This window comes from Elephas maximus, chromosome 3 (genome assembly GCF_024166365.1).
Source record: "Elephas maximus indicus isolate mEleMax1 chromosome 3, mEleMax1 primary haplotype, whole genome shotgun sequence".
Classification (NCBI taxonomy): Eukaryota; Metazoa; Chordata; class Mammalia; order Proboscidea; family Elephantidae; genus Elephas; species Elephas maximus.
This window is the reverse complement of record NC_064821.1, coordinates 30959701-30985496: the sequence shown is the minus strand read 5'-3', so window position 1 is coordinate 30985496 and position 25796 is coordinate 30959701. Positions and strand designations below refer to the sequence as shown.

General features: G+C 40.8%; 1 protein-coding gene across 6 annotated transcripts in view; it reads left to right on the top strand.

Moving 5' to 3' along the window:
• LOC126072200 (zinc finger protein OZF-like) overlaps positions 1-25796 on the top strand; it is a 50019-nt gene that overhangs the window by 16484 nt on the left and 7739 nt on the right. For 5 of the 6 annotated variants that reach the window (XM_049877020.1, XM_049877014.1, XM_049877015.1 and 2 more), the window contains one exon: positions 25578-25704. In XM_049877020.1, coding sequence (XP_049732977.1) covers positions 25671-25704 — 34 coding nt within the window. In that variant the 5' untranslated portion in view covers positions 25578-25670. Of the gene's footprint in view, positions 1-25558; positions 25705-25796 lie in introns of all 6 variants that reach the window. The other variant, XM_049877019.1, reaches the window with a different exon arrangement.

The window sequence follows — 25796 nt, the reverse complement described above, 5'->3', positions numbered from 1 at the left end:
CAAGTGGGATGAGGCCAATGATGCATCTTAGGTGATCGCTCACAAGCTTTTAGGACCCCAGATGCCACTCACCAAAGTGGGATGCAGAACATTTTCTTAATAAACTGCTATGTCTGTTTATCTAGATGTCCCCCTAAATTATGGTCCCCGGACACTAGCCCCTAGCCACTCTGTTCCTCAAAATGTTTGGATGTGTCCAGGAAACTTCTTACCTTTTGCTTTCGTCCAGTTGTGCTGACTTGCCCTGTGTTTTGTGTTCTCCTTCCACTCACTGTTGTTGATCCTTATCTACTATCTAGTTAGTGAATTCTCCTCGTAACCATCAAGGAATGCTTTTTTTCTGTGTTTAAGTCTTTTCTTGAGTTCTTATAATAGTGGTCTCACACAATATCTGTCTTTTTGTGACTGAGTAATTTCACTCAGTATAATACCCTCTAGATTTGTCCATGTTATGTTTCATGTATTCATCATTGTTCTTTATCATTGTATAGTAATCCATTGTGTATATGCACCATAATTTGTTTATCCGTTCGTCTGTTGATGGGCACCTAGGTTGTTTCCATCTTTTTGCTATTGTGAACAATGCTGCAGTAAACATGGGTGTGCATATGTCTTATTCATGTGACAGCTCTTATTTCTCTAGGATATATTCCTAGGAGTGGAATTACTGGATGATATGGTATTTCTGTTTCTAGCTTTTTTTTTTTTTTTTCCCTTATTTCCAAGTTTTCTTTCAGGCTTATATATTACTTAAATAACAAAAAATTAAAAACCATGATTTTAAATAAAAACAATGAAAATATGTATTCATAGAAATGATGACATTTGAAAATAAAACACTTCCCTCAGCACTGATTATTTTCCTGTTAGAAAATCAACTTCTGCGCAGCCTCCTCCTATACCATTTTATTTACTTTTTTTTTTTTTGTCACTGTGCTTTAGATGAAAGTTAACAAAACAAACTAGCTTCTCATTAAACAATTAACACACATATTGTCTTGTCACATCAGTTACCAACTTTACAACACGTCACCACTCTCCCCTTTGCTTTGGGTTCCCTATTACCAGCTTTGCTGTCCCCTCCTGCATTCTAGTCCTTGACCCTCGGCTGGTGTGCCCCTTTAGTCTCATTTTGTTTTTTGGGCCTTTCTAATCTTTGGCTGAAGGGTGAACTTAATTACTGAGCTAAAAGGGTGTCTGGGGGCCATATGCTCAGGGTTTCTCCAGTCTCTGTCAGGCCAGTAAGTCTGGTCTTTTTTGTGAATTAGAATTTTATTCTACATTTTTCTCCAGCTCTGTCTAGGACCCTCTATTGTGATCCCTGTCAGAGGGGTCAGTGGTGGTAGCCAGGCACTATCTAGTTGTGCCGGACTCAGTCTGGTGGAGGCTGTGGTAGTTGTGGTTTGTTAGTCCTTTAGACTAATCTTTCCCTTGTGTCCTTGGTTTTCTTCATTCTCCATTACTCCCAGTGGGGTGAGACCAGTGGGGTATCTTAAATGTCCGATTACAAGCTTTTAAGACCCCAGACACTACCCATCAATGTAGAAGGTAGAACATTTTCTTTATAAACTATGTTATGCCAATTTAGCTAGATGTTCCCCGAGAGCATGGTGCCCACAGCACTCAGCCCAGTAATTCAGCCCCGCATGGAGTTTGGATGTGTCTATGGAGCTTCCGTGACCTTGTATCGTACAAGCTGTACTGGCTCCCCCACTACCGTGTACTGTCTTACCCTTCACCAAACTTACCACTTTGTTTCTAGCTTTTTAAGGAAACGCCAGATTGTTTTCTGAAGTGGTTGTACTATTTTACATTCCCACAACCAGTGCATAAGTGTTTCAATCTCTCCATAATCTCTCCCAACATATATTTTATGTTTTTTGGATTAATGCCGGCCTTGTTGATTTGCATTTCTCTAATGGCTAAAGATCATAAACATTTCTTCATGTGTCTGTTAACTGCCTGAATGTTGTCTTTGGTGAAGTGTCACTTCATATCCTTTGCCCATTTTTTAATTGGATTGCTTTTTTGTTGCAAAGGTATTAAAGTGTCTTGTAGATTTTAGATGTTAGACCTTTATTGGATATGTCATAACCAAAAATTTTTTCCTGGTCCGTAGGTTGTCTTTTTACTCTTTTGGTGAAGTCTTTTCATGAGTGTAAATGTTTGATTTTTAGGAGCTCCCAGTTATCTAATTATTTTCTTGTATTTGTGCATCATTAGTTATGGTTTGTATACTATTTATGCCACGTATTAGGGCTCCTAGCATTGTCCCTATTTTTTCTTCCATGATCTTTATCACTTTAGATTATATACTTAGGCCTTTGATCGGTTTTAATTTAGTTATTGTGTGTGGTGTAAGGTATGGGTCCTGTTTCTTTTTTTTGTGGATGGATATCCAGTTATGCCAGCATCATTTCTTAAAGAGACTGTCTTGTCCCCATTTAAAGGACTTTGGGCCTTTGTGAAATATCAGCTGCTTATAAAAAAAAAAAACAAAACAGCCATTGAGTCAATTCTGACTCATAGCGACCCTGCTTATAGGTGGGTGGATTTATGTCTGGGTTCTCAGTCCTGTTCCATAAGTCTGTGTATCTGTTGTTGTACCAGTATCAGGCTGTTTTGACTACTGTGGTGGTAGAGCAGCTTCTAAACTCAGGTAGTGTGAGGGCGCCCACTTTGTTCTTGTATTAGCCATTTTGATCGGGCAATCACATGGTCTATAATGCAAGGAATGACAAATTGAAGAGGAGTGGCATTGGGTTCATTGTCAAAAAGAACATTTCAGTATCCATCCTGAAGTACAGTGCTGTCAGTGATAGGATACTATCCATACGCCTACAAGGAAGCCTGGCTAATACAACTACTATTCAAATATATACACCAACCACTAATGCCAAAGATGTACAAATTCAAGATTTTTACCAACTTCTGCAGTCTGAAATTGATCAAACATGCAATTAAGATGCATTGATAATTACTGGTGATTGGAGTGCGAAAGTTGGAAACAAAGAAGGATTGGTAGTTGGAAAATATGGCCTTAGTGATAGAAACGATGCCAGTGATAGAAACGATGCCAGAGATCGCGTGATAGAATTTTGCAAGACCAATGACAACTTCTTCATTGCAAATACCTTTTCTCAACAGCATAAACAGCAACTATACATGTGGACCTCAGTAGATGGAACACCCAGGAATAAAGTTTACTTCATCTGTGGAAAGAGACAATGGAAAAGCTCAGTATCAACGGTCAGAACAAGGCCAGGGGCCGACTGTGGAACAGACCATCAATTGCTCATATGCAAGTTGAAGTTGAAGAAAATTAAAAATTCCATGAGAGCAAAAGTATGGTCTTGAGTACATCTCACCTGCATTTAGAGACCATCTCAATAATAGATTTGGAGAATTGAACACTAATGACCAAAGAGCAGAGGATTTTTGAAATGACATCAAGAACATCATACATGAAGAAAGCAAGAGGTCATTAAAAAGGGAGGAAGGACAGAAAAGACCACAGTGGAAGAGACTGTGAAAGTTGTGCTTGAAAACAGAGTAACTAAAACGAAAGGAAGAAATGAAATAAAGGGGCTGAACAGAAGATTTCAGAGGGCAGCTTGAGAAGACAAAGTATTATAATAAAATATGCAAAGACCTGGAGATTGAAAACCAAAGGGAGAAACGTGCTCAGACATTTCTCAGGCTGAAAGAAATGAAGAAAAAATTCAAGCCTCGAGTTGCAATGTTGAAGGATTCTGTGGGGAAAATATTGAACAACACAGGAAGCATCAAAAGAAGATAGAAGGAATACACAAAAAGATTTGGTCAGTGTTTAACCATTTCGTGGGATAGCATATGATCAAGAGCCAATGGTACTGAAGGAACAGGTCCAAGCAGCATTAAAAAAGGGTGAAAAACAAGGCTCCAGAAATTGACGGAATACCAGTTGAGATGTTTCAACAAAGGTATGCAGAGCTGGAGGTGCTCACTCTTCTTTGCCAAGAAATTTGGTAGACAGCCCTGGCCAACAGACTGGAAGAGTACTTATTCCAAAGAAAGATGATCTAACAGAATGCAGAAATTATTGAACAATATCATTAACATTTCACGCAAGTAAAATGTTGCTAAAGATCATTCAAAAGCAGTTGCAGCAGTACATCGACAGGGAACTGATAGAAATTCAAGCTGGGTTCAGAAGAGGGTGTGGAGCAAGGGATATCATTGCTGATGTCAGATGGATCCTGGCTGAAAGCAGACAATACCAGAAAGATGTTTACCTGTGTTTTATCGACTGTGCTAAGGCATTGGACTGTGTGGATCATAACAAATTATGGATAGCATTGCAAAGAATGGAAATTCCAGAACACTTAATTGTGCTCATGTGGAACCTGAACATAGACCAAGAGGCAGTCATTTGAACAGAACAAAGGGATACTGCATGGTTTAAAGTCAAGAAAGGTGTGCATCAGGGTTATATCCTTTCACCATACTTACTCATCCTGTATGCTGAGCAGATAACCTGAGAAACTGCAGTATATGAAGAAGAACACGACATCAGGATTGGAGGAAGGCTGACTAACAACCTGTGATATGCAGGTGACACAGCCTTGCTTGCTGAAAGTGAAGAGGACTTGAAGCACTTACTTATGAAGATCAAAGACCAAAGCCTTCAGTATGGATTAAACCTCAACGTAAAACAAAAATCCTCACAGCTGGACCAATAAGCAGCCTCATGATAAACAGAGAAAAGATTGAAGTTGTCAAGGATTTCATTTTACTTGGATTCCCCGTCTACACCCATGGAATCATCAGTCACGTAATCCATGGATGCAATGCATTAGGCAGTTCTGCAAAAGACCTCTTTTTAAAGTGTTATAAAGCAAGGATGTCACCTTGAGGGCTAAGGTGGGCCTGATCCAAGCCATGGTGTTCTCAGTCGCCCCATTTTCATGGGAAAGCTGGACAACCAATAAGGAAGACAAAAGAAGAATTGGTGCATTTGAATTATGGTGTTGGCAAAGAACGTTGAATATACAGCAGACTACCAGAAGAATGAACAGGCCTGTCTTGGAAGAAGTACAGCACGAATGCTCACTGGAAGCAAGGGTGATGAGACTTTGTGTCACATACTGTGTACTTATTATCAAGAGGGATCAGTCCCTGAATAAGTACAATCATGCTTGGTAGAGGGTCAGTGAAAAAAGGGAAGACTCTCAAAGAGATGGATTGACACAGCGGCTGCAACAGTGGGCTCAAGCAAAACAGTGATTGTGAGGATTGAGCAGGACCCAGCATTGTTTGGTGGTGTTGTACACAGGGTTGCTATGAATTGGAACCGATTCGAAGGCACCTAACAACAATAATGACACATGACGTTGAGCATCTTATTTTTCATCTGCATGTCTTCTTTGGTGATGTGTCTGCTTTGCCCATTTTATAATTGTGCTTTTTGTTTTCTTACATTTTATTTTTAAGAAAGAGTTCTTTGTATATTTTTAGTATTAGTCCGTTATCACATACGTGTTCTGCAAAGATTTTTCTCCCAGTTTGGGGCCTGTCTTTTCATTTCTTAACAATGCCTTCGCAGAAAAGAATTTTTATTTTAAAGAGCTCCAACTAATTAAAAAAAATTTTTTTTTTCTTTGGTCATTGAACTTGCATTTATTGTTGTATCTAAAAACTCACCACCAAAATGAGGATCCACCTAGGTTTTCTCCTACATTATCTTCTTGGAGTTTTATGGTTTTGCATTGACATTTAGATTTTTGAGCCATTTTGAGTTAATGTTAATGAAAGGTGTCTGAGGTCTGTGTCTGGATTCCTTTATTTAATTTTTTTTTTTTTTTTTTTTAGAATAATTAATCTGGCACGATTTATTGAAAAGGCTGTCCTTTTTCCATTGAATTGTTTTGGGTTCTTTCTCAAAAGATCAGATAATTACGATTGTGTGTGTCTATTTCTTAGCTCTATTTTCTGTGCTGTTGATCTATTTGTCTATTCTTTTGCCAGTATCACACTATCTTGATTAGTGCAGCTTCAGAGTAAGTCTTGAAGTGGTGTAGTGTCAGCCTTCCAACTTTGTTCTTCTGAGCCTTTCCTTTCTCTATTAATGTGTTAGAGTAAGTTTGTAGATATCAACAAAATAACTTACTGGGATTTTGATTAGGATTGCATTGAATCAATAGATCAAGATGGAAAGAACTAGTTTCTTAACAATATTGAGCTTTCCTATCAATGACCATTTAGTATCTCTTGATTCATTTAGGCCTTCTTTGATTTTTTTCATTAGCATTTTGTAGTTTTCTTCATACGTCTTTTACATGGTTTGTTAGCTTTATCCTGTTTCATATTTTTGTTGTTGCTGATGTAAATGCCGTTGTGTTTTTAATTTCAGTGTGCAATTGTTTTTTACTAGTTTATAGGAAAGCAGTTGACATTTGTATATGTGTCTTTTATTCTGGAACTTTGGTATGGTTTATTATTGGTTCCAGGAGTTTTTTGTTGATTCCGTGGGATTTTCTACATACGTAATCATTTCATATGCAAACAAAGACAGTTCTATATCCTTCTTAACAGTCTCTATATATTTTCTTATTGAATTTCCTAGGAATTCTAGTAAATAGGAGTAGTGACATCCTTGCCTTGTTCCCAATCTTAGCAGGAAAGCATCTAGTACCTTGCCAGTAATTATGATGTTAGCTCTAGGTTTTTAGTAAGCTTTTTTTTTTTTTTTTAGCAAGCTAAGGACGTTTCTTCTTCTCGTTTGCTGAGAATTTTTATCATGAGTGGGTGTTGGATCTTGTCAGATGGTTTTTCTGCACCTGTTGATATGGTTTTTCTTCTGTACCTATTGATGTAAATGACTACATTAATGGATTTTATAATGTTGAACCAGCCTTCCATACCTGAAATAAATCCTATTTGGTCCTGGTGTATAATTGTTGTATGTTGTTGGATTCAATTTCCTACTATTTTGTTGAAGAATTATGGATCCATGTTCATGAGAGATATTGGTCTGTATTTTTTTCTTTTAGTGTCTTTGGTTTTGGTCATAAAATTAGTTTGGAAGACTTTCCTCTGCTTCTCTTTTCTAGAAGAGATAGCAGAGAATTGGTACACTTTTTTTGTTGAAATGATTGGGCAAATTCATTAGTCAACTCATCTGAGCCTGGTGCTTTCCCTTATGTGGCCTTTTGCCCTTGGTTTTTAGGAAATCAGCCTTAGGGCATTTCCCAAGTAATCGACTATGCCTGAGGAGTTGTGATCTTTGCCCTTTGTTTCTGGAAAAGCAGCTTAGGAGATTTCCTGTGTAATTGACTACCCCTGGGGCACTGGTCTGGCTAGGGTACCCTACCTTGTAACTGACAAAGAGTACAGGGGCTGGCTTATAAAAGCCGTGGAGCCGGAAGGTTTGGGGGCTTCATGGTTGATGAGAGCCAGGAAGGATTACGCATCCTTTAGGACACAGAAGCCTTGTGCTGAAAACACTCCCAAAAACTCAGTTGAGAACTATGCCTAGTTGATAGTATCACTGGCTGTGAAGCAGAACCTGCCAAGAGAAGGGATGCCTACTAAGATAAGTGGCACTGACTGAGAGAAGCAGTGCTGATGATTGGTCACCAGCCAAGAGAAGCTGCACTGTTTCAGCAGGGAGCAAGTCTGGAGCTGTCCCAGCTTGTGTACTGTATGAGCTGTTGCAGTGGGGACCTTAACTGCTGTAAGTCTTGTGTGGAGCTCTCCCATTGGGGAGCTTGTCTGCTCCGAGAGCTTTTTGCTCCAAGAGCTGCCCAGGTTGAGGAAGAAAGGGATGTACTCTCCCCTTGTGGGATCCATCTAGACTTTCTGCATGTACCACTTCCTGATGCTGATCCTGAGTTGTATCCTGTTCTTTCTTTCTTTTTGTAGATTTAGGTTTATATTTACGTGGAAAGTAGTTTCTCACAAACAAAGATACCACTTTATACAATAACAAAGCTCAAGAGGAGCCATGATGGTTTGAGATGTATGCCAGGCTTGGGGGCTGCTCTGAGGGTCCCTTCCCTGGCCATCAATAGACCTCTGCTGTCTCTTGCCCACAATTTATGTTGATGCCATGCTGTTTTGCACTGGGAAGGGAGAAGAGGTCTCTTTCCTGGTCCCAAGATAGAAAGTAGCGTGGGAGTCAATGGGGCTTGGTTCCATTGTGGGTCACGGTTGGTGGGAATGAGTAACCAGACCCTCAGGATCACCCACAGGGATATATAATGGACCCGAGGCTGATGATCCAGTTCCTTTTGCATGGTTGGTGTGGCCTTGCACCAGCTTTTCCTGAATTCCTCTTCACCTCTTAACACTCCTTCATCACTTGCCTAAGGCCTTCCCTTCCACACACCTGAAAGTGAGTATTGTCTAAGACGGTGCAAGTGAACAGTGTGCTGAGAGAAAAAAAGAAGAGACCATAGAAGGGCTGGCATTAGGGTCAGCTGGGGTAAAGTTTCAAACTCAGTTCTGTCACATCTTGACTGAGTGACTTACATTGTCTGAGCCTGAGATTTCTTACCAGTAAAGATAAACATAATCTCATTTCATTTGGATAGCTCTTACAAGGGGCCGAGACAGTGTATGGAAAAAGCTTTCCCAAAATAGGGCCTAAATGAAGGTTTCTGATATTTCTTCTGTGAGAGTGTTCAACCTGGGATGGCTGGAGTGGACTAGAGAAGGTTCTGTAAGGATGTTGGACTAGACTCAGGTCTAGAAGAGTAGAGAGTTCAAGGAAGTCCCTGGGGATATCCATTTCTATTACTGAGATTGTGCCCAGCTTCACTTTCCCTCTGCCCTGTCACAGCTCGCTCACCGTGCACTGCCTGTCACTGTTCCAGTGTGTTCTTATTCCCTGTAGACTGTGCTTTTCTTTTCTTTTTTTAATTGCTAATTTTTTTTTTTTTGAGGTAGGATTCACATAACAAAATTAACCATTTTAAAGTGGTTGAATTCAGTAACATTTAAAAACCTGTCGCTGTCGAGTTGATTTGACTTACAGTGACCCTATAAGACAGAGTAGAACTGCCCTTACCTAGTATTTCTGTCTTGTTTCCTGTTACTCCTGAGTTGTATCCATTTACCCTAATATACCATATAACCGTACGTATAGTCTGTGAACTGTGTGAGATGTTGCGGCAGATTATCGAACCGAGCAGAGAAGGAAAATGCTGTGGGGGGAGTGGCTGATGTCAGAAATGATAGAGAAGTTGCAAAGTTGGGGGCAAAAGGGGGTGGAGTTATGCTGATTCTTATATTCAGAGTAACCATTTTAGCTTCTCTGTAAGAAGGTGCTTTCTTCCCCTTTGGCTTCTTTTAGTATTTTCTCTTTGACTTCCTGTAGTTCGAATATGATATATTTAGGTGTAGAATTTTTTGGTATTTATCCTGCTTGGCATTCTCGGAACTTCCTGAATCTCTGGTTTGGTGTCTGTCATTAATTTTGTAAAATTCTCAACCATTATTACGTCAGATATTTCATCTTTTATTTCTTTCTTTCTTTCTGGTATTTGCCAATACGTGTATAGTCCACCTTTTGTAATTGTTCCACAGTTCCTGAATATTGTTTCATCTTTTTCATTCTTTTTCTCTTTTCATTTCAGTTTTGGAAATTTCTATGGACATGTCCTGAAAAAGGTCATTGGTTCTTTCTTTGGCTTTATCCAGTCATTCGATGAACTCATTAAAAGCATTCTTCATTTCTGTTATGGAGTTTTTGATTTTTAGCATTTCCTTTGGATTCTTTCTTCCCCTTTCCATCTTTGTGCTTACATTACCCATGTTTTATTATATGCTGTCTACCTTATTTATAAAACTTTATTTATACCCCTACCATATTAATTGTAGTTATATTGAATTTATGGTCTGATAACTCCAAAATCACTGCCGTATATTAGACGGATTCTTATGCCTTCTTTGTCTTTTCAAGCCGTGCTTTTTGTTTTTAGTGTGCCTTGTTCTTTGTTTTGAGAGCCAGAGATGATGTCCTTAGTAAAAGGAATTGGGGTCAATAGGCGTTTACTGTGGGGTTTTATCTTTATCTGGCTAGAAGTTAGGCTGTGTTTACTATTATGCTGTAGGTGTCAGAGGCCAAAATGTTCATTGCTTTTCTTGTCTTTGTCTTTCCTGTTCTGTTTGGGTTTCTTGGAAACTTCTTAATAAAGTCTGAGACTTAGATTCTTTCTGTTGTAATGCCCTGTTATTCTGTAGGAGCTTTGTTGATGTGTTGAGGTGTGGGGGCATGGAGGCATTCTGTAGTCTAGTAATTAGGTCTCAGTCTTTTAGTGATCCTGTGCCCCTCGACAGTTCCCTCACAACTGGTTCCTGCTTCTTCTCTACCCCACTTTGGTGAGACAGGAAGCCTAGATGAGGCTGCTGTTGAATATTTCACTACTCCCTGTAAGTTAGACTCTGGTAAAATCATTTCCCTTGAGGCCAGGCTTTGTTGAAGAGAATAGAATGCTTTGTGTAAGTTTCAAAATGCTTACATTTCCTCTTCCCTATACTAGAAGTGTTACCAATTGCCAATCAGACACAAAGGGTTGTTATCTTTTCCCAAGTAAGAACACACATGAAAGACAAACGTTATCTTAAGCAAGCTTTATTTGGCTTGAGTCAAGCAAAAGGGGTCAGTGGGGATCTAAGCCTCTCCAAAAGACTGACTGGAAAGGGGAAGCAAGGCTATGGCTTATGTGAGTTCGGTGGAGACAATTGACTAATGAATATTTAGTGGGCTTCTTTCAAGGGGTGGGTACTTCTCAGAATAGCAGTGTATGTTAATTTGCATACATTAGGTTGCATCTGGAATCTAAGACGGAACCCGCTGATACTCAAATTGGAGTCCTCTCGGCAGCCCTTGGCATCACTTATTATGGGACATAGCGCAAACGCACTTGATCTTTGGCACTACATCATCTTTGGAGGGCTAAGGAAGATCAAACAGCAGTCACACTCTGCTCCTCTGCACATACGGTGCCTGCAAAGGAGGAGGAGACTAGAAAGACACTAAGAAGAAGATAGTAATTCACGGGCTGCCCCAGTCCTATCTCATGTTGACAGGGTGGGTTCCTGTTCACCCAGCTTCTAGATGATGACCTTTTAAAAGCTCTTTTGTTCAGCCAGCACAGTTAACCCTATCTGTCTCAGAAGCACAAGGGGATATTTCTCTGAACTTCACCCTGAGGACCTGGTAGGGTTCCTGGAGGTAAAAGTCACATTACTGTGTGGGTCCCCCTAAGGTTGGACCCCTTACCATTTTCAACCCTCAATCTTGTCTACATCAAACCTCCAGCAATTTGCCAATTACACTTTAAATTTTCTTACTCTGCTATTGATCTAGTTGAGGTTTCTGCTCCTGGGCTTTTGCTCTGGTATGAGTCTGTGTATCTGCCTATGTGTCCCTCAGGTTTTGGGGCCAGCAGTTTGCCCTCCATTCTCTGAGTTCTCTATATTTATCTTTTTCTTGTTTGAAGGGCAGGAATGATGAGTTCCAAGTATCTTACATAACTGAGTCAGAAACTGGAAGCTTTCATTTGTGTTTTCTATCGTTACGATTGTACTTATTTTCATATTATTTTATACTATTTATGGTGCTTTATTTTTCCAGTGTCCCAAATTTGTATGTTTAGCCTATTGCTAATGACCTTTTCTTTTCTGGGAGTAAAGAATGTATCTTCCCTTTCTTGGGTATGAAAGTCGGTGAAGTCCTCTTGACTCTTGTGCCTCTTTGTTGGGACTTGATGAGGTCAATGGGCATATGAAATCTGTGTCAGGGTTTGCAAAGTCATCACAGTCTCCTTTCAAGTTTTTAGAATCGAAAATTATTATTTTTTTCCTTATCAGGCCAGGTTTCTGAATCTGTGGTTTGGTGTCTCTTTGTTGTTAGGTGCTGTCGAGTTGGTTCTGACTCACAGCGATCCTGTGTACAACAGAATGAAACACTATTCAGTCTTGCTCCATCCTCACCATCATTGTTATACTCGAGCCTATTGTTGCAGCCACTGTGTCAGTCCATCTTTTTGAGGGTCTCCCTCTTTTTTGCTGATCCACTACTTTACCAAGTGTGATGTCCTTCTCTAGGGACTTATCCCTCCTGATAATATGTCTAAAGTATGTGAGACATAATCTTGGCCTCCTGGCTTCTAAGGAGCATTCTAATTGTACTTCTTTCAAACAGATTTGTTCATTCTTTTGGCAGTTCATGGTATATTCAGTATTCTTCACCAACACCGTTATTCAAAGGCATCAATTCTTCGATCTTCCTTATTCATCATCCAGCTTTCAAATGCACATGAGGCGACTGAAAACACGTGGCTTGAGTCAGGCACACCTTAGTATTCAAGGTGACATCTTTGCTTTTTAACACTTTAAAGAGGTCCTTTGCAGCGTATTTCCCCGATGCAGTGCATTGTTTGATTTCTTGACTACTGCTTCCATGGGTGTTGATTGTGGAGCCAAGTAAAATTAAATCCTTGGGAACTTTGATCTCCTCTCCGTTTATCATGGTGTTGCTCATTGGTCCAGTTGTGGGAATTTTTGTTGTATGTTGAGGTGTAATCCATACTGAAGACTGGGGTCCTTGATCTTCATCAGTAAGTGCTTCAAGTCCTCTTCATTCTCTGCAAGCGAGATTGGGTCATCTGCATAACTCAGGTTGTTAATGAGTGTTCCTCCAATCCTGATGCCCATTCTTCGTGTAGTTCAGTTTCTCGGGTTACTTGCTCAGCATACAGTTTGAATAAGTATGGCAAAAGGATACAACCCTGATGCACACACCTTTCCTGACTTTAAACCACGCAGTATCCCCTTGTGCTCTTCGAACAACTGCCTCTTGAGTTATGTACAGGTTCCTCAGGAGTACAATTAAGTGTTCTGGAATTTCCATTCTTTGCATGAATTTTTAAAAAATTCTGTTACTATCACCTCAAATATTTCATCTTTTCCTACTTTGTTTCCTTTCTAGTGTTCCCAATACACGTATGGTCCACCCTTTGTAATCGTTCCACAGTTCCTTGGAAACAACTACTGTTTTCTAAAATGATTATTTTGCATTTCCCCGCACTAACTCACTAAGGATAAATATACTTGTGTTACTGCCTGTTCCCTTACTGTGTCGCATTTTCCATACAAATTATCAACACTTGATACTGTATTTTATTTATTTGTGGTCCAGATAAAGAATTTTTAATTCATGGTCATCTGGATATTTCTGTTTTGCTCACTGCTGTATCTGCTTTGCCCACATGAAGTAGGTTCCTTGTCGATATTACCTAAGTCAGTTTTAATAAGGAAACCCTGGTGGCATAGTGGTTAAGAGCTATGGCTGCTAACGAAAAGGTCAGCAGTTTGAATCCACCAAGTGCTACTTGGAAACCCTGTGGGCCAGTTCTACTGTGTCCTGTAGGGTCACTATGAGTTGGATGGAATCGACTCAAAGGCAAAGGATTATTTTAATAAATGAAGGCACTAGAGGTAAGGGTCTGAAGGGAAGTAGCCTTGCCTGAGACACAGGGATTTGCCAGGAGAAGGAACTGCAGGTTGTTTAAATTGAGTGGGATGTTTCCTTTGTGTCCTCTCCCTAGTACCCAGCAGGGCTCTAGGTCAGCCATGGTGTTGCTGGAGAATAACAACCAGAATAACAACAAAACTGTATGCATATGAACAGAGATGTACTTGTGAGGAATTTAGGCTTCAAGGACAAATTGACCTGCATTCTGACCCCGGGTCAGCAGAGCTCCATTGGGGCAGCACTGAACACGTGATTCCCTGACAGGAACTTTTCTTCAGCTGTAAGCTGTTTGAAATAATATCTGTTTAGAAGAGTCATGAGAGTTATGAGCTATTATGTCAAGAGCCTTTTGCAAAACCTTTCATGTTTCATAGATGCTCAAGAAATGGAACATTTTATCACTAATATTTTGTAGTAATTAATGCTAGGGTGTTTGACAGCTTAAAGATGTGTAACCTGGCCCACCGCAGTGGTGGAGACTTTTGAATTTTTCTTCTGGATCAAAGTTTGTTGTCTCACCATCATACCGGGATTGATTAGAGATGACCCAGACAGTTCACTTCACTACCTGCCCTGACAAGAGCAGTCTTTTTATTCTACAGCTGATCTGTTGCTCAGTTTAATTTTACCATCAGAAGTGCCGTGTGGCATCCTTTTCTCTCATCACTACCGTTGGAAGCCAGTGGCTTGAAGCTGTTTTATAGAGGCCAGTCCCAAGCCCAGGGGATGCCAACCATGAGACTAGGGAAGTGCTTCTTATGTGCCTACCACAGTCTGCAAATGTGAGAAAATTTTGGAGTGGAGCCTCTAGAGGAATGGTGGCTAAGTCTTTGTTTCCTAGGATTCCTGGGCAATTTAACAGCTTCAGTTAACTTCCAATTTGAATTTTTCATGCATGTGCTAAAAATATGGCAAAGCATTTGGCAATTCAATTTCTACATGTATAGCTCAGCGACATTGATCCATTCGTTATGTTGTGCATCCATTAAGAATGGGAATCTTAACATTTCTTCGCAGTCAGTAACTGCAGTGGCATGCTTTTCTGGTTCTTGCAGAGATAGGGCTGTTTGTCATAACATTAGAGTGTGTTTGTGATTCTTCACAAATACCAGGGAGGTGGAGACAAGATTGCTGACTAGGCAGAAGCTTCCGCTGATCCCTCTTGCAGCAAAGACTCAAAAAAACAAGTGAATCGATTACATAGATGACAATCTACAAACCCTGACCATCAAACAGAACTAAGGAATTGACCTGAGTGACGGGAGCAAGAGATCGCACACTGAAGAAGCGACCAGTTCCAGAGCCCAGTGTGCCGTGCCCCAGCCCTGAGCCCTTGTGGTACTTTGGTGCCAGAGTGGTGGGGCTGATTGTGGCTTCCTGAGACAAGGAAAGCATGGGACGCAGTCCTAACGCCCTGGGGCAGTCTCGGCGGGGACCTAGCCAGTGCACTCAGGCTACACACTGACATGGCTGATGTGAACCAGAGACCGCGCGGAAGCAGCAACTGACTCCAGAGCTTGGCGTGTAGCATCCCAGCCTTCATCCCTGGTGCTGGGCTTTGGAGCAAGTGCAGCGGGACTGATAGGGGCTTCCAGAGACAAGGCAAGCATGGGACACAGCCCTACCCCCAGGGGCAATCACCACAGGTACCCAGTCAGCACACACAGGCTACAAACCAACCTGAGTGGTTGGAGCGAGAGACCATGCAGAAGTAGCTCCCCACCCCGATCCCTTGGTGCTGGGCTTTGGAGCGAGTGTGGTGGGACTGATGGTGACTTCCTGAGACAAGGAAAGCATGGGACGCAGTCCTAACCCCCTGGGGCAATCTCGGCAGGGACCTAGCCAATGCACGCAGGTTACACACCCCTCTGGAATCTCAGACAAAATAGCCCTCACCAAACAAAATAAGTGATTTTGTCTATTTTACCACTCTACTCTCTCCTATCTTTTTTACTCTCTCCTATCTGACCCCTCCCCTCCCTGCCCCAGCTGGCTTCATTAACATTCAAATTTCCTGGGCCAGAGAGAGAAATGCTCTGCATTTTTTTTCCATAACCCAGTCTCCTGGCCTGGAAAAAGCAGCAATTAACAATCGGGGAAAATTTTTTTTCTGACTTCTCTGAACTGGAATAACAGTACAGAAGCAGCTCCATCCAAGCATAAGAGATCCACAGTCTTTGGCTTTCACCCCTACATGGAACCAGGTGGCTATGACAATGCAAAGGCAATTCTGTTAAGAAATCTGACTGTAATTGTTTCATCTGAGCAGTGGAGAGGCAGGTTTTGGAGGTCTGATACCGCTCTACCTATTAAACAGAGCCCTCACTGATCCACAGCAGTGAACTGAGGGCTGAGGCTCCATCCACACCACCTAGCCATGTGCTAAAGGGGTCTGAGGATAGTGATGCCTACCAATCTTTAAAGGTACAAGCATTGGGTGCCTAAGGTACAGCTGCAGAGCCCACCCACCAGAGTGCTCTGGAGAACAGAAACGCTCCTTCCTCACTGGCACTTGGGGGAAGGCTGTCAGCACCCTGCCCTCCTCGAAGTGTTACCCTTGCTGCTGCTAGAAACTGGTGCATACAACCATCACCACTACTCCTCTAAGATAGTAGGTGAGAGCCTGCACCACACACTATGTGATCCACTATCAGGACACCTGAGCTGATTCTGTTCAAGAATAGTGAGTGGACTCATAGGCTCATATACCTGGTAACAGCTCAAACCAGCTGGTAACAGGTCATAAGTGATTCAGAGTCTCCAACAATCAAGTTAACATACTCTAGTAGCCCAACTGGGTGTATTGAAACAAAACAAAACAAGAAGACTCGGTGAGCAAATATAAAATAAATCATTACAGTAACTTATAGATTGCTCAGAGACAGGAGTCAATATCAAATCACATGAAGAAGCAGACCATAATTGCTTCTACAAATCCTCAAATCAGAGAATCAAAACCTTTCCCAGATGAAGATATATTCCTGGAATTGCCAGATGTAGAATATAAAAAGCTAATATACAGATGCTTAAAGACATCAGGGATGACCTCAGAAATGAAATAATGTACAGAAAAAGCCAAGGAACACACAGATAAAGCAGTTGAAGAAATCAAAAAGATTATTCAAGAACATAGTGAAAAATTTAATAAGGTGCAAGAATCCATAGACAGCATTCAGAAATTAAAAAGATTAACAATAAAAGTACAGAATTAGACAACTCAATAGGAAGTCAGAGGAGCAGAATTGAGGAATTGGAATGAGAATTGGGGAGATGGAGGATGAGGCAATTGGCGCCAATATATTTGAAAAAAAATCAGATAAAAGAATTAACAAAATGAAGAAACCCAAAGAATCATGTGGGACTCTTATCAAGAAGAAAAACTTGTGTGTGATTGGAATTCCAGAACAGGGAGGGATAACAGAAAATACAGAGGGAATAGTTCAAGATCTGTTGGCAGAAAACTTCCCTGGCATCATGAAAGATGAAGGGATATCTATGCGAGGTGCTCATCGAACCCCATACAATATATATAGATCCCAAAAGAAAATCACCAAGAGATATTATCATCAAACTTGCCAAAGCCAAAGAGAAAGAGAAAATTTTAAAAGCTGCCAGGGATAAATGAAATCACCTAGAAAGGAGAATCAATAAGTTTAGACTACTCAGCAGAAACCATGCAAACAAGAAGGCAATGGGATGACATATAGAGCACTGAAGGAGAAAAATTGCCTCCAAAGAATCATATATCCAGCAAAACTCTCAAATATGGAGGTGAAATTAAGTCAATTAGAGATAAACCCAAGCTTAGAGAATTTGCAAAAACCAAACCAAAGCTACAAGAATTACTTAAGGAAATTCTTTGGTCAGAAAGTCAATAGTATCAGATATCAACACAACTCAAGGACATAGAACAGAACATCCTGATATCAACTCCGGCAGGGAAATCACAAAAGCAAAATAAGATTAATTAAAAGAAAATGCTCAAAACAGAGAATCATCGATGTCATTATGTAAAAGATTACAATAATCAATAAAGAGGGACTAAATACAGGAGGCATAGATTTTCCATATGGAGAGGAAATCAAGGCGATATAGGGCGATACAAGTTAGGTTTTTACTTAGAAAAATAGAGGTAAATATTAAGGTAACCACAAAGAGGTCTAACAATTCCATACTTCAAAATAAAAACCAAGATAAACATAACAACTCAGCAAAAATAAATTCAACTACAATGAAAATGAGGAACACACAATTTACAGAGAAAAACTCAGCACAAAAAAGCAAGTGGTTACCTTAAAAATCAAACACCTATGCTCATCTAAAGACTTCACCAAAAGAGTAAAAAGACCACCTACAGACTGGGAAAGAATTTTCAGCTATGACATCTCCGACCAGTGCCTGATCTCTAAAGTCTATAAGATTCTGTTAAAACTCAACCACAAAAAGACAAACAACCCGATCAAGAAGTGGGCAAAGCCTGACAGCACAACAGAGAACCCCTGAGGGAGCAGGAGATCAGTGGGATGCAGACCCCAAATTCTCATAAAAAGACCATACTTAATGGTCTGACTGAGACTAGAGGAATCCCGGCGGTCATGGTCCCCAAACCTTCTGTCGGCACAGGACAGGAACCATTCCCAAAGACAACTCATCAGACATGAAAGGGACTGGACAGTGGGTAGGTGAGAGATGCTGATGAAGAGTGAGCTAATTATATCAGGTGGACACTTGAGACTGTGTTGGCATCTCCTGTCTGGAAGGGGGATGGGAGGATAGAGAGTTGGAAGCTGGCATAACTGTCACGAAAGGAGAGACTGGAAGGGCTGACTCATTAGGGGGAGAGAAAGTGGGAGTACGGAGTAAGGTGTATATAAACTTATATGTGACAGTCTGACTTGATTTGTAAACGTTCACTTGAAGCTCAATAAAAGTTAATAAAAAAATTGAAAAAAAAAGTGGGCAAAGGATATGAACACGCACTTCACTAAAGAAGATATTCAGGCAGCTAACAGATACATGAGAAAATGCTCTCCATCATTAGCCATTAGAGAAATTCAAATTAAAACTACGATGAGATTCCATCTCACTCCAACAAGGCTGGCATTAATCCAAAAAACACAAAATAATACATTTTGGAGAGGCTGCGGAGAGATTGGAACTCTTATACACTGCTGGTGGTAATGTAAAATGGTACAACCACTTTGGAAATCTATCTGGCGTTATCTTAAACAGTTAGAGATAGAACTACCATACCACCCAGAAATCCCACTCCTCGGAATATACCCTAGAGAAATAAGAGCCTTCACGCAAACAGATACATGCACACCCATGTTTATTGCAGCTCTGTTTACAATAGCAAAAAGCTGGAAGCAACCAAGGTGTCCATCAACGGATGAATGGTTAAATAAATTGTGGTATATTCACAAAATGGAATACTACGCATCGATAAAGAACAGTGATGAATCTGTGAAACATAACATGGAGGAACCTGGAAGGCATTATGCTGAGTGAAATTAGTCAGAGGCAAAAGGAAAAATATTGTATAAGACCACTATTATAAGATCTTGAGAAACAGTATAAACTGAGAAGAACACATACTTTTGTGGTTACGAGGGTGGGAGAGGGTTTTTTACTGATTAGTTAGTAGATAAGAACTATTTTAGGTGAAGGGAAGGACAATACTCAATACATGGAAGGTCAGCTCAACTGGACTGGACCAAAAGCAAAGAAGTTTCCGGGATAAACTGAATGCTTCAAAGGTCAGCGGAGCAAGGGCGGAGGTTTGGGGACCATGGTTTAAGGGGACTTCTAAGTCAATTGGCAAAATAATTCTATTATGAAAACATTCTGCATCCCACTTTGAAATGTGGCATCTGAGGTTTTAAATGCTAACAAGCGGCCATCTAAGATGCATCAATTGGTCTCAACCCACCTGGATCAAAGGAGAATGAAGAACACCAAGGTCACACGATAACTAAGAGCCCAAGAGACAGAAAGGGCCACATGAACCAGAGACCTACATCATCCTGAGACCAGAAGAACTAGTTGGTGCCCAGCCACAACCGATGACTGCCCTGACAGGGAGCACAACAGAGAACCCCTGAGGGAGCAGGAGATCAGTGGGATGCAGACCCCAAATTCTCACAAAAAGACCAGACTTAATGGTCTGACTGAGACTAGAGGAATCCCGGCGGTCATGGTCCCCAAACCTTCTGTTGGCCCAGGACAGGAACCATTCCCGAAGACAACTCATCAGACATGAAAGGGACTGGACAGTGGCTAGGAGAGAGATGCTGATGAAGAGTGAGCTATTTGTATCAGGTGGACACTTGAGACTGTGTTGGCATCTCCTGTCTGTAGGGGGGATGGGAGGATAGCATTGGAAGCCGGCAAAATTGTCACGAAAGGAGAGACTGGAAGGGCTGACTCATTAGGGGGAGAGCAAGTGGGAGTACGGAGTAAGGTGTATATAAACTTATATGTGACAGTTTGACTTGATTTGTAAACGTTCACTTGAAGCTCAATAAAAGTTAATAAAAAAAAAGCAAGTGGAAAAATGAAATTGTCAGCAACACACAAAAAAGGCATCAAAATGACAGCACTAAACACATAGAAAAGAAAACACATACTTATCTCTAATTATGCTGAATGCAAATGGACTAAATGCACCAATAGAGACAGTTGCAGATTGGATTGAAAAAACATAATCCAGGTATATGCTGCCTACAAAAGACACACCTTAGAGACACAAACAAGAGTGTGTTTGTGTGGGTGTCTGGTTTTATGTTTTTGAGGGGACATAGTCACTAGTAGTTGGTGTACAGTGCCATTGGGTCTCAAAATTTGAGAATTGTGCGGCTATTTGGATTCTCGTGTCTTCTGTATCTCAGCTCAACTCTGTTGAACTTTTCAGTACTTTTCCATGACTCCTTAAAAGGAACAGAGAGGATGACAGCGTAACTGCTGAGTTCATACAGTACGTGGCAAACATGTAAAAATTTATTTTTGTCAATAAGAATACTCTCTTTTGGCAGGTGGTCCTGTCACCTGCTGATCACGTGGAGTTCTTCCAGAAAATACAACCTGCTCAGGCCCTTGGATTGCCAGTTTGTACAGACCCCTGGGCATTCTATGGCTGTTGTTGGTAGTGATGTCGTTGAGTCACTTCCTAATCATAGCGACCCTGTGTACAACAGAACAATACACTGCCCGCTCCTGCACCATCCTCAAAATTCTTGCTATGTTTGAACCCATTGTTGTGGCCACTGTGTCAATCCATCTCATTTTCGCTGAACCTGTGCCTTACCAAGCATGATATTCTCCAGAGACTGGTCCCTTCTAATAACATGTCCAAAGTATTTGAGATGAATTCTCTCCATCCTTTCTTCCGAGGAGCATTCTGGCTTTACTTCTTCCAAGACAGACTTGTTCATTTTTCTGGCCATCTGTGGTATATTCAATATTCTTCGCCAACACCATAATTCAAAGGCATCAATTTTTCTTCCATCTTGTTTATTCATTGTACAGCTTTCACTTGTATAAGAGGTTATTGAAAATACCATGGCTTGGGCCAGGTGCACCTTAGTCTTCAAAGTGACATCTTTGCTTTTCAGCACTTTAAAGAGGTCTTTTGCAGATTTGCCCAGTGCAATGTGTCATTTGGTTTCTTGACTCTTGTTTCTATGGGTGTTGATTGTAGATCCAAGTAAAATGAAATCTTTGAGCACTTCATTTTTCTCCATTTATCATGGTGTTATTGGTCCAATAGTATCTTAGGCTGGGTTTACCAGACAAGGAAAACCAATTACACATATATACTAAATTATATATATATATATATATATGTGTGTGTGTGTGTGTATGTATATATAAAGAGAGAGGGAGGAAAAGAGAGAGAAAGATAATCTCAAGGAAATGGCTCATGCAGTTGTAGAGGCGGAGGCCAGTAGTAAGTCCCAAGTCCCTGGGTCAGGCATCAAGCATCAGGCTGGAGGCTTCTGACTCACATACCTGCAGAGGCGGATGAACTCAGGATTCATAAGTAAGACAACAGACTACTGGCCCAAGTCCCAAGAACTGGAGGTCAGATACTGACGAACTGAATGCAGGATCCAGAGCAGAGCAAAAGCCAGTGAGCTTTGCCCAAAAAGTCCACATATATTAGATGCAGGCCATACCCCAATAAAACATCTTTTCATCTGATTGCCTAATTACAGCACATCTCATAACAGAGATGATGTCATTATAGGACTGCTGAACTACAACATAACTGCCAAACCACTGAGAATCATGGACCAGCCAATTTGCACACAACCTTAACAATCATAAGTAGTGAGCATTTTTGTTCTATGTTGAGGTGTAATCCATACTGAAGACTGTAGTCTTTGATCTTCATCAGTAAGTGCTGCAAGTCCTTGTCACTTGCAGCTAGCGAGGTTGTGTTATCTGTATATTGAGGATTGTTAATGAGTCTTTCTGCAATCCTGATGCTGCCGCCTTCATATAGTCCAGCTTCTTGGATTATTTGCTCAGCATACAGATTGAATAAGTGTGGTGAAAGGATATAACCTTGACACACACCTTTCCTAAATTCAAACCATGCAGTATCCCCTTGTTTTGTTTGAATGACTGCCTCTTGATCTATGTTCAGGTTCGTCACGAGCACGATTAAGTGATCTGGAATTCTCATTCTTCACAATGTTATCCATAATTCGTTATGATCCACATAGTTGAATGCCTTTGTATAGTCAATAAAACACGTGTAAACATCTGGTGGTGTAGTGGCTAAGTGCTACATCTGCTAACCGAAGGGTTGGCAGTTTGAATCCACCAGGTGCTCCTTGGAAACTCTATGGGGCGGTTCTGGTCTGTCCTATAGGGTCAGTTATGAGTCGGAATCGACTCAGTGGCACTGGGTTTTAAACATCTTTCTGGTATTCTGCGCTTGTTCAGCCAAAATCCATCTGACATCAATAATGATATCCCTTGTACCACATCCTCTTCTGTATTCAGCTTGAATTTCTGGGAATTCCCAATTGACATATCACTACAACCATTTTAATTATATTCCAGCAAAATTTTACTTGGGTGTGATCTTAATGATATTGTTCAATAATTTCTGCATTCTGTTAGATCAGCTTCCTTTGGAATGGGCACAAATAAGGATCTCCCCCAGGCAGTTGGCCAGGTAGCTGTCTTCCAGTTTTTTTGGCATAGACAAGTGAGCATCTCCAGTGCTGCATCCGTTTGTTTCATTTCAATAGGTATTCTGTCAATTCCTGGAGCCTTGTTTTTTGCCAGTGCCTTCAGTGCTGCATTGACTTCCTCTTCAGTACCATACTTTTCTTGATCATATGCTACCTTCCGAAATGATTAAACGTTCACCAATTCTTTTTGGTACAGTGACTGTGTATTCCTTCCATTTTTTGATGCTGTCTGCATTGTTCAATATTTTCCCCATAGAATCTTTCAGAATTGCAACTCAAGGCTTGAGTGTTTTCTTGACCTCTTTCACCTTGAGAAATAGTGTGTTCTTCCCTTTCAGTTTTCTAACTCCAGGTCTTTGTACATTTTATTATAACTTGACTTTGTCTTCTGGAGCCATCCTTTGAAGTTTACTGTTCACCTCTTTTATGTCATCATTTCTTGCATTCTTTTTAGCTACTCTATGTACAGGAGCAAGTTTCAGAGTTTCTTTTGACACCCATTTTGATCTTTTCTTTCTTTCTTGTCTTTTTAATGACATTTGCTTTCTTCATGTAGATGTCCTTGATATTATTCCACAGCTCATCTAGTCTTCTTCCATTAGTGTTCAGTGCATCAAATGTCTTCTTGAGATGGTCCCTGTCTTAGCCATCTAGTGCTGCCATAACAGAAATACCCAAAGTTGATGGCTTTAACAAGGAGAAGTTTATTTTCTCACAGTAAAGTAGGCTAAAAAGTCCAAATTCAGGGCATCAGCTCCAGGGGAAGGCTTTCTCTCTCTGTCGGCTCTGGAGGAAGGTCCTTGTCCTCAATCTTCTGGTTGAGGAGCTTCTCAGGTGCAGGGACTCTGGGTCCAAAGGACACGCTCTGCTCCCGGTGCTGCTTTCTTGGCGGTATGAGGCCCTCATTTGCTGACTACTTCCCTTTCCTTTTTATCTCTTGAGCGATAAAAGGTAGTGCAGGCCACACCCCGGGAAAACTCCTTTTACATGGGGTCAGGGATGTGATCTGTGTAAAGGTGGTGTTTACAATCCCACCCTAATCCTTTTAAACATAAAATTACAATCACAAAATGGAGGAATACCACACGATGCTGGAAATCATGGCCCAGCCAAATTGATACATTTTGTGGGGGGGGGGGGGGACACAGTTCAATCCATGGCAGTCTCCAAATTCAGGTCATATATACTTGAGGTCATATTTTGACTCTTGTGGGCTTGTTTTAATTTTTTTCAACTTCAGCTTGAACTTGCATGGGAGAAATTGGTGGTTTATTCTTTCTGATGATACTGAGCTTTTCCATCGTCCTTTCCGTGGATGTAGTCGATTTGATTCCTGGTGATTCCAGCGGGTGAGGTCCATGTGTATAGTTGCCTTTTATGTTGTTGAAAAACAGTATTTGCAATGAACAACTCGTTGGTCTTGCAGAATTTTATCATGCGATCTCCGGCGTCATTTCTGTCACTAAGGCCATATTTTCCAACTACCAACCCTTCATTTCAAACTTTTGCAGTCCAGTCACCAGCCTTTATCAATGTATGTTGATTGCAGGTTTGATTAGTTTCAGACTGCAGATTTCAGTAACAATCTTCAGGTTTTCTTACTTTGGCATTAGTGTTTGGTTCATAAATTTGAATAATCATACTAACTGGTCTTCCTTTCAAGTGTATGGATGTTATCCTATTACTGACCATGTTGTAATTCAGGATAGATCTCGAAGTGTTCTTTTTGATGGTGAATGCAACACCATTCCTCTTCAATTTGTTGTTCCCTGCATAGCAGGCCATATAATTGTCTCATTCAAAATGGCCAGTTCCAGTCCATTTCAGCTCAGTAATGCCTAGGATACCGATGTTTATACTTTCCATTTAATTTTTGATGACTTCCACTTTTCCTAGGTATTTACTTCATACATTTCATGTTCCAATTATCAATGGATGTTTTCAGCTGTTTCTTCTCGTTTTGAGTCATGCCACATCAGCAAATAAAGGTCCCAAAAGCTTGATTCCATCTACATCATTAAGGTCGACTCTGCCTTGAGGAGACAGCTCTTCCCTAGTTGTATTTTGAGTGCCTTTCAACCCGAGGGACTCACCTTCTGACACTATATCAGTGTTCCACTGTTATTCATATGGTTTTCACTGGCCAATTTTTCAGAAGTAGGCCATCAGATCTTCTTCCTAGCCTTAGTCTGAAAGATCCACTGCAACCTGTTCATCATGGGTGAGCCTGCTTGTATTTGAAATACCGGTGGCATAGCTTCTAGCATCATGGCAACACCCAAGCCACCACAGTAGGACAAACTGATAGATGTGAGGTGGTCTCATGGCTAATGAGGCGCAAATGGAAAAACCGTCAGTCCTGCAGCGTTTCTCAGTTATTAATACCTCACCCTGCTTTCACCCTGTTCTTCATGTTGTGTTGAGTGTTTAGGTAGGCTTTATCGAAGGAGGTGAAATTGTTTTTTCACAGGGAAATGATGATATAAATGTGGACATAAGACTTTCATTTATAGAACACTTATGTAATTTCTGATATGTGTTCTAACTGCTCTAGTCCATGAAGATAGAAGATAAAACTAATTAGTCATAGACAAACTGTGGAGAGATCAGTTCAAGTATTGGGAAGTGTTAAGTCTAGGAGATGGGATGCAATCAGTAAGGAAGTGAATGTAGACAGCAAAGGGAGGAAGCTGATAGCTAAACCCTAGAGTAGATCTTTTGAGAACATAGAACTTTGTGCTCAGTCCCTATAGATTCTCAGTTTTCCACAACCGTCAGCCTTACCCTTCCTTTTGCATATGTTGGATTATGTGGTACCTTGATGATCCAGAATATATGGAATGTTTTAGGACTCAGTGGTTGTTGAAGATGTAGCCGTGGACTTTACCCAGGAAGAGTGGGCTTTGCTGGATCTTACTCAGAGGAAACTCTACAGAGACGTGATGATGGAAACCTTCAGAAACCTAGCCTCTGTAGGTAAGGATGGAATTTTTTTTTTTTAATGTACTCTTTTACTGAAAAATATGTTGTAGTCATCAACCTTGCTCCAGTATTTGAGTTGAAGAACG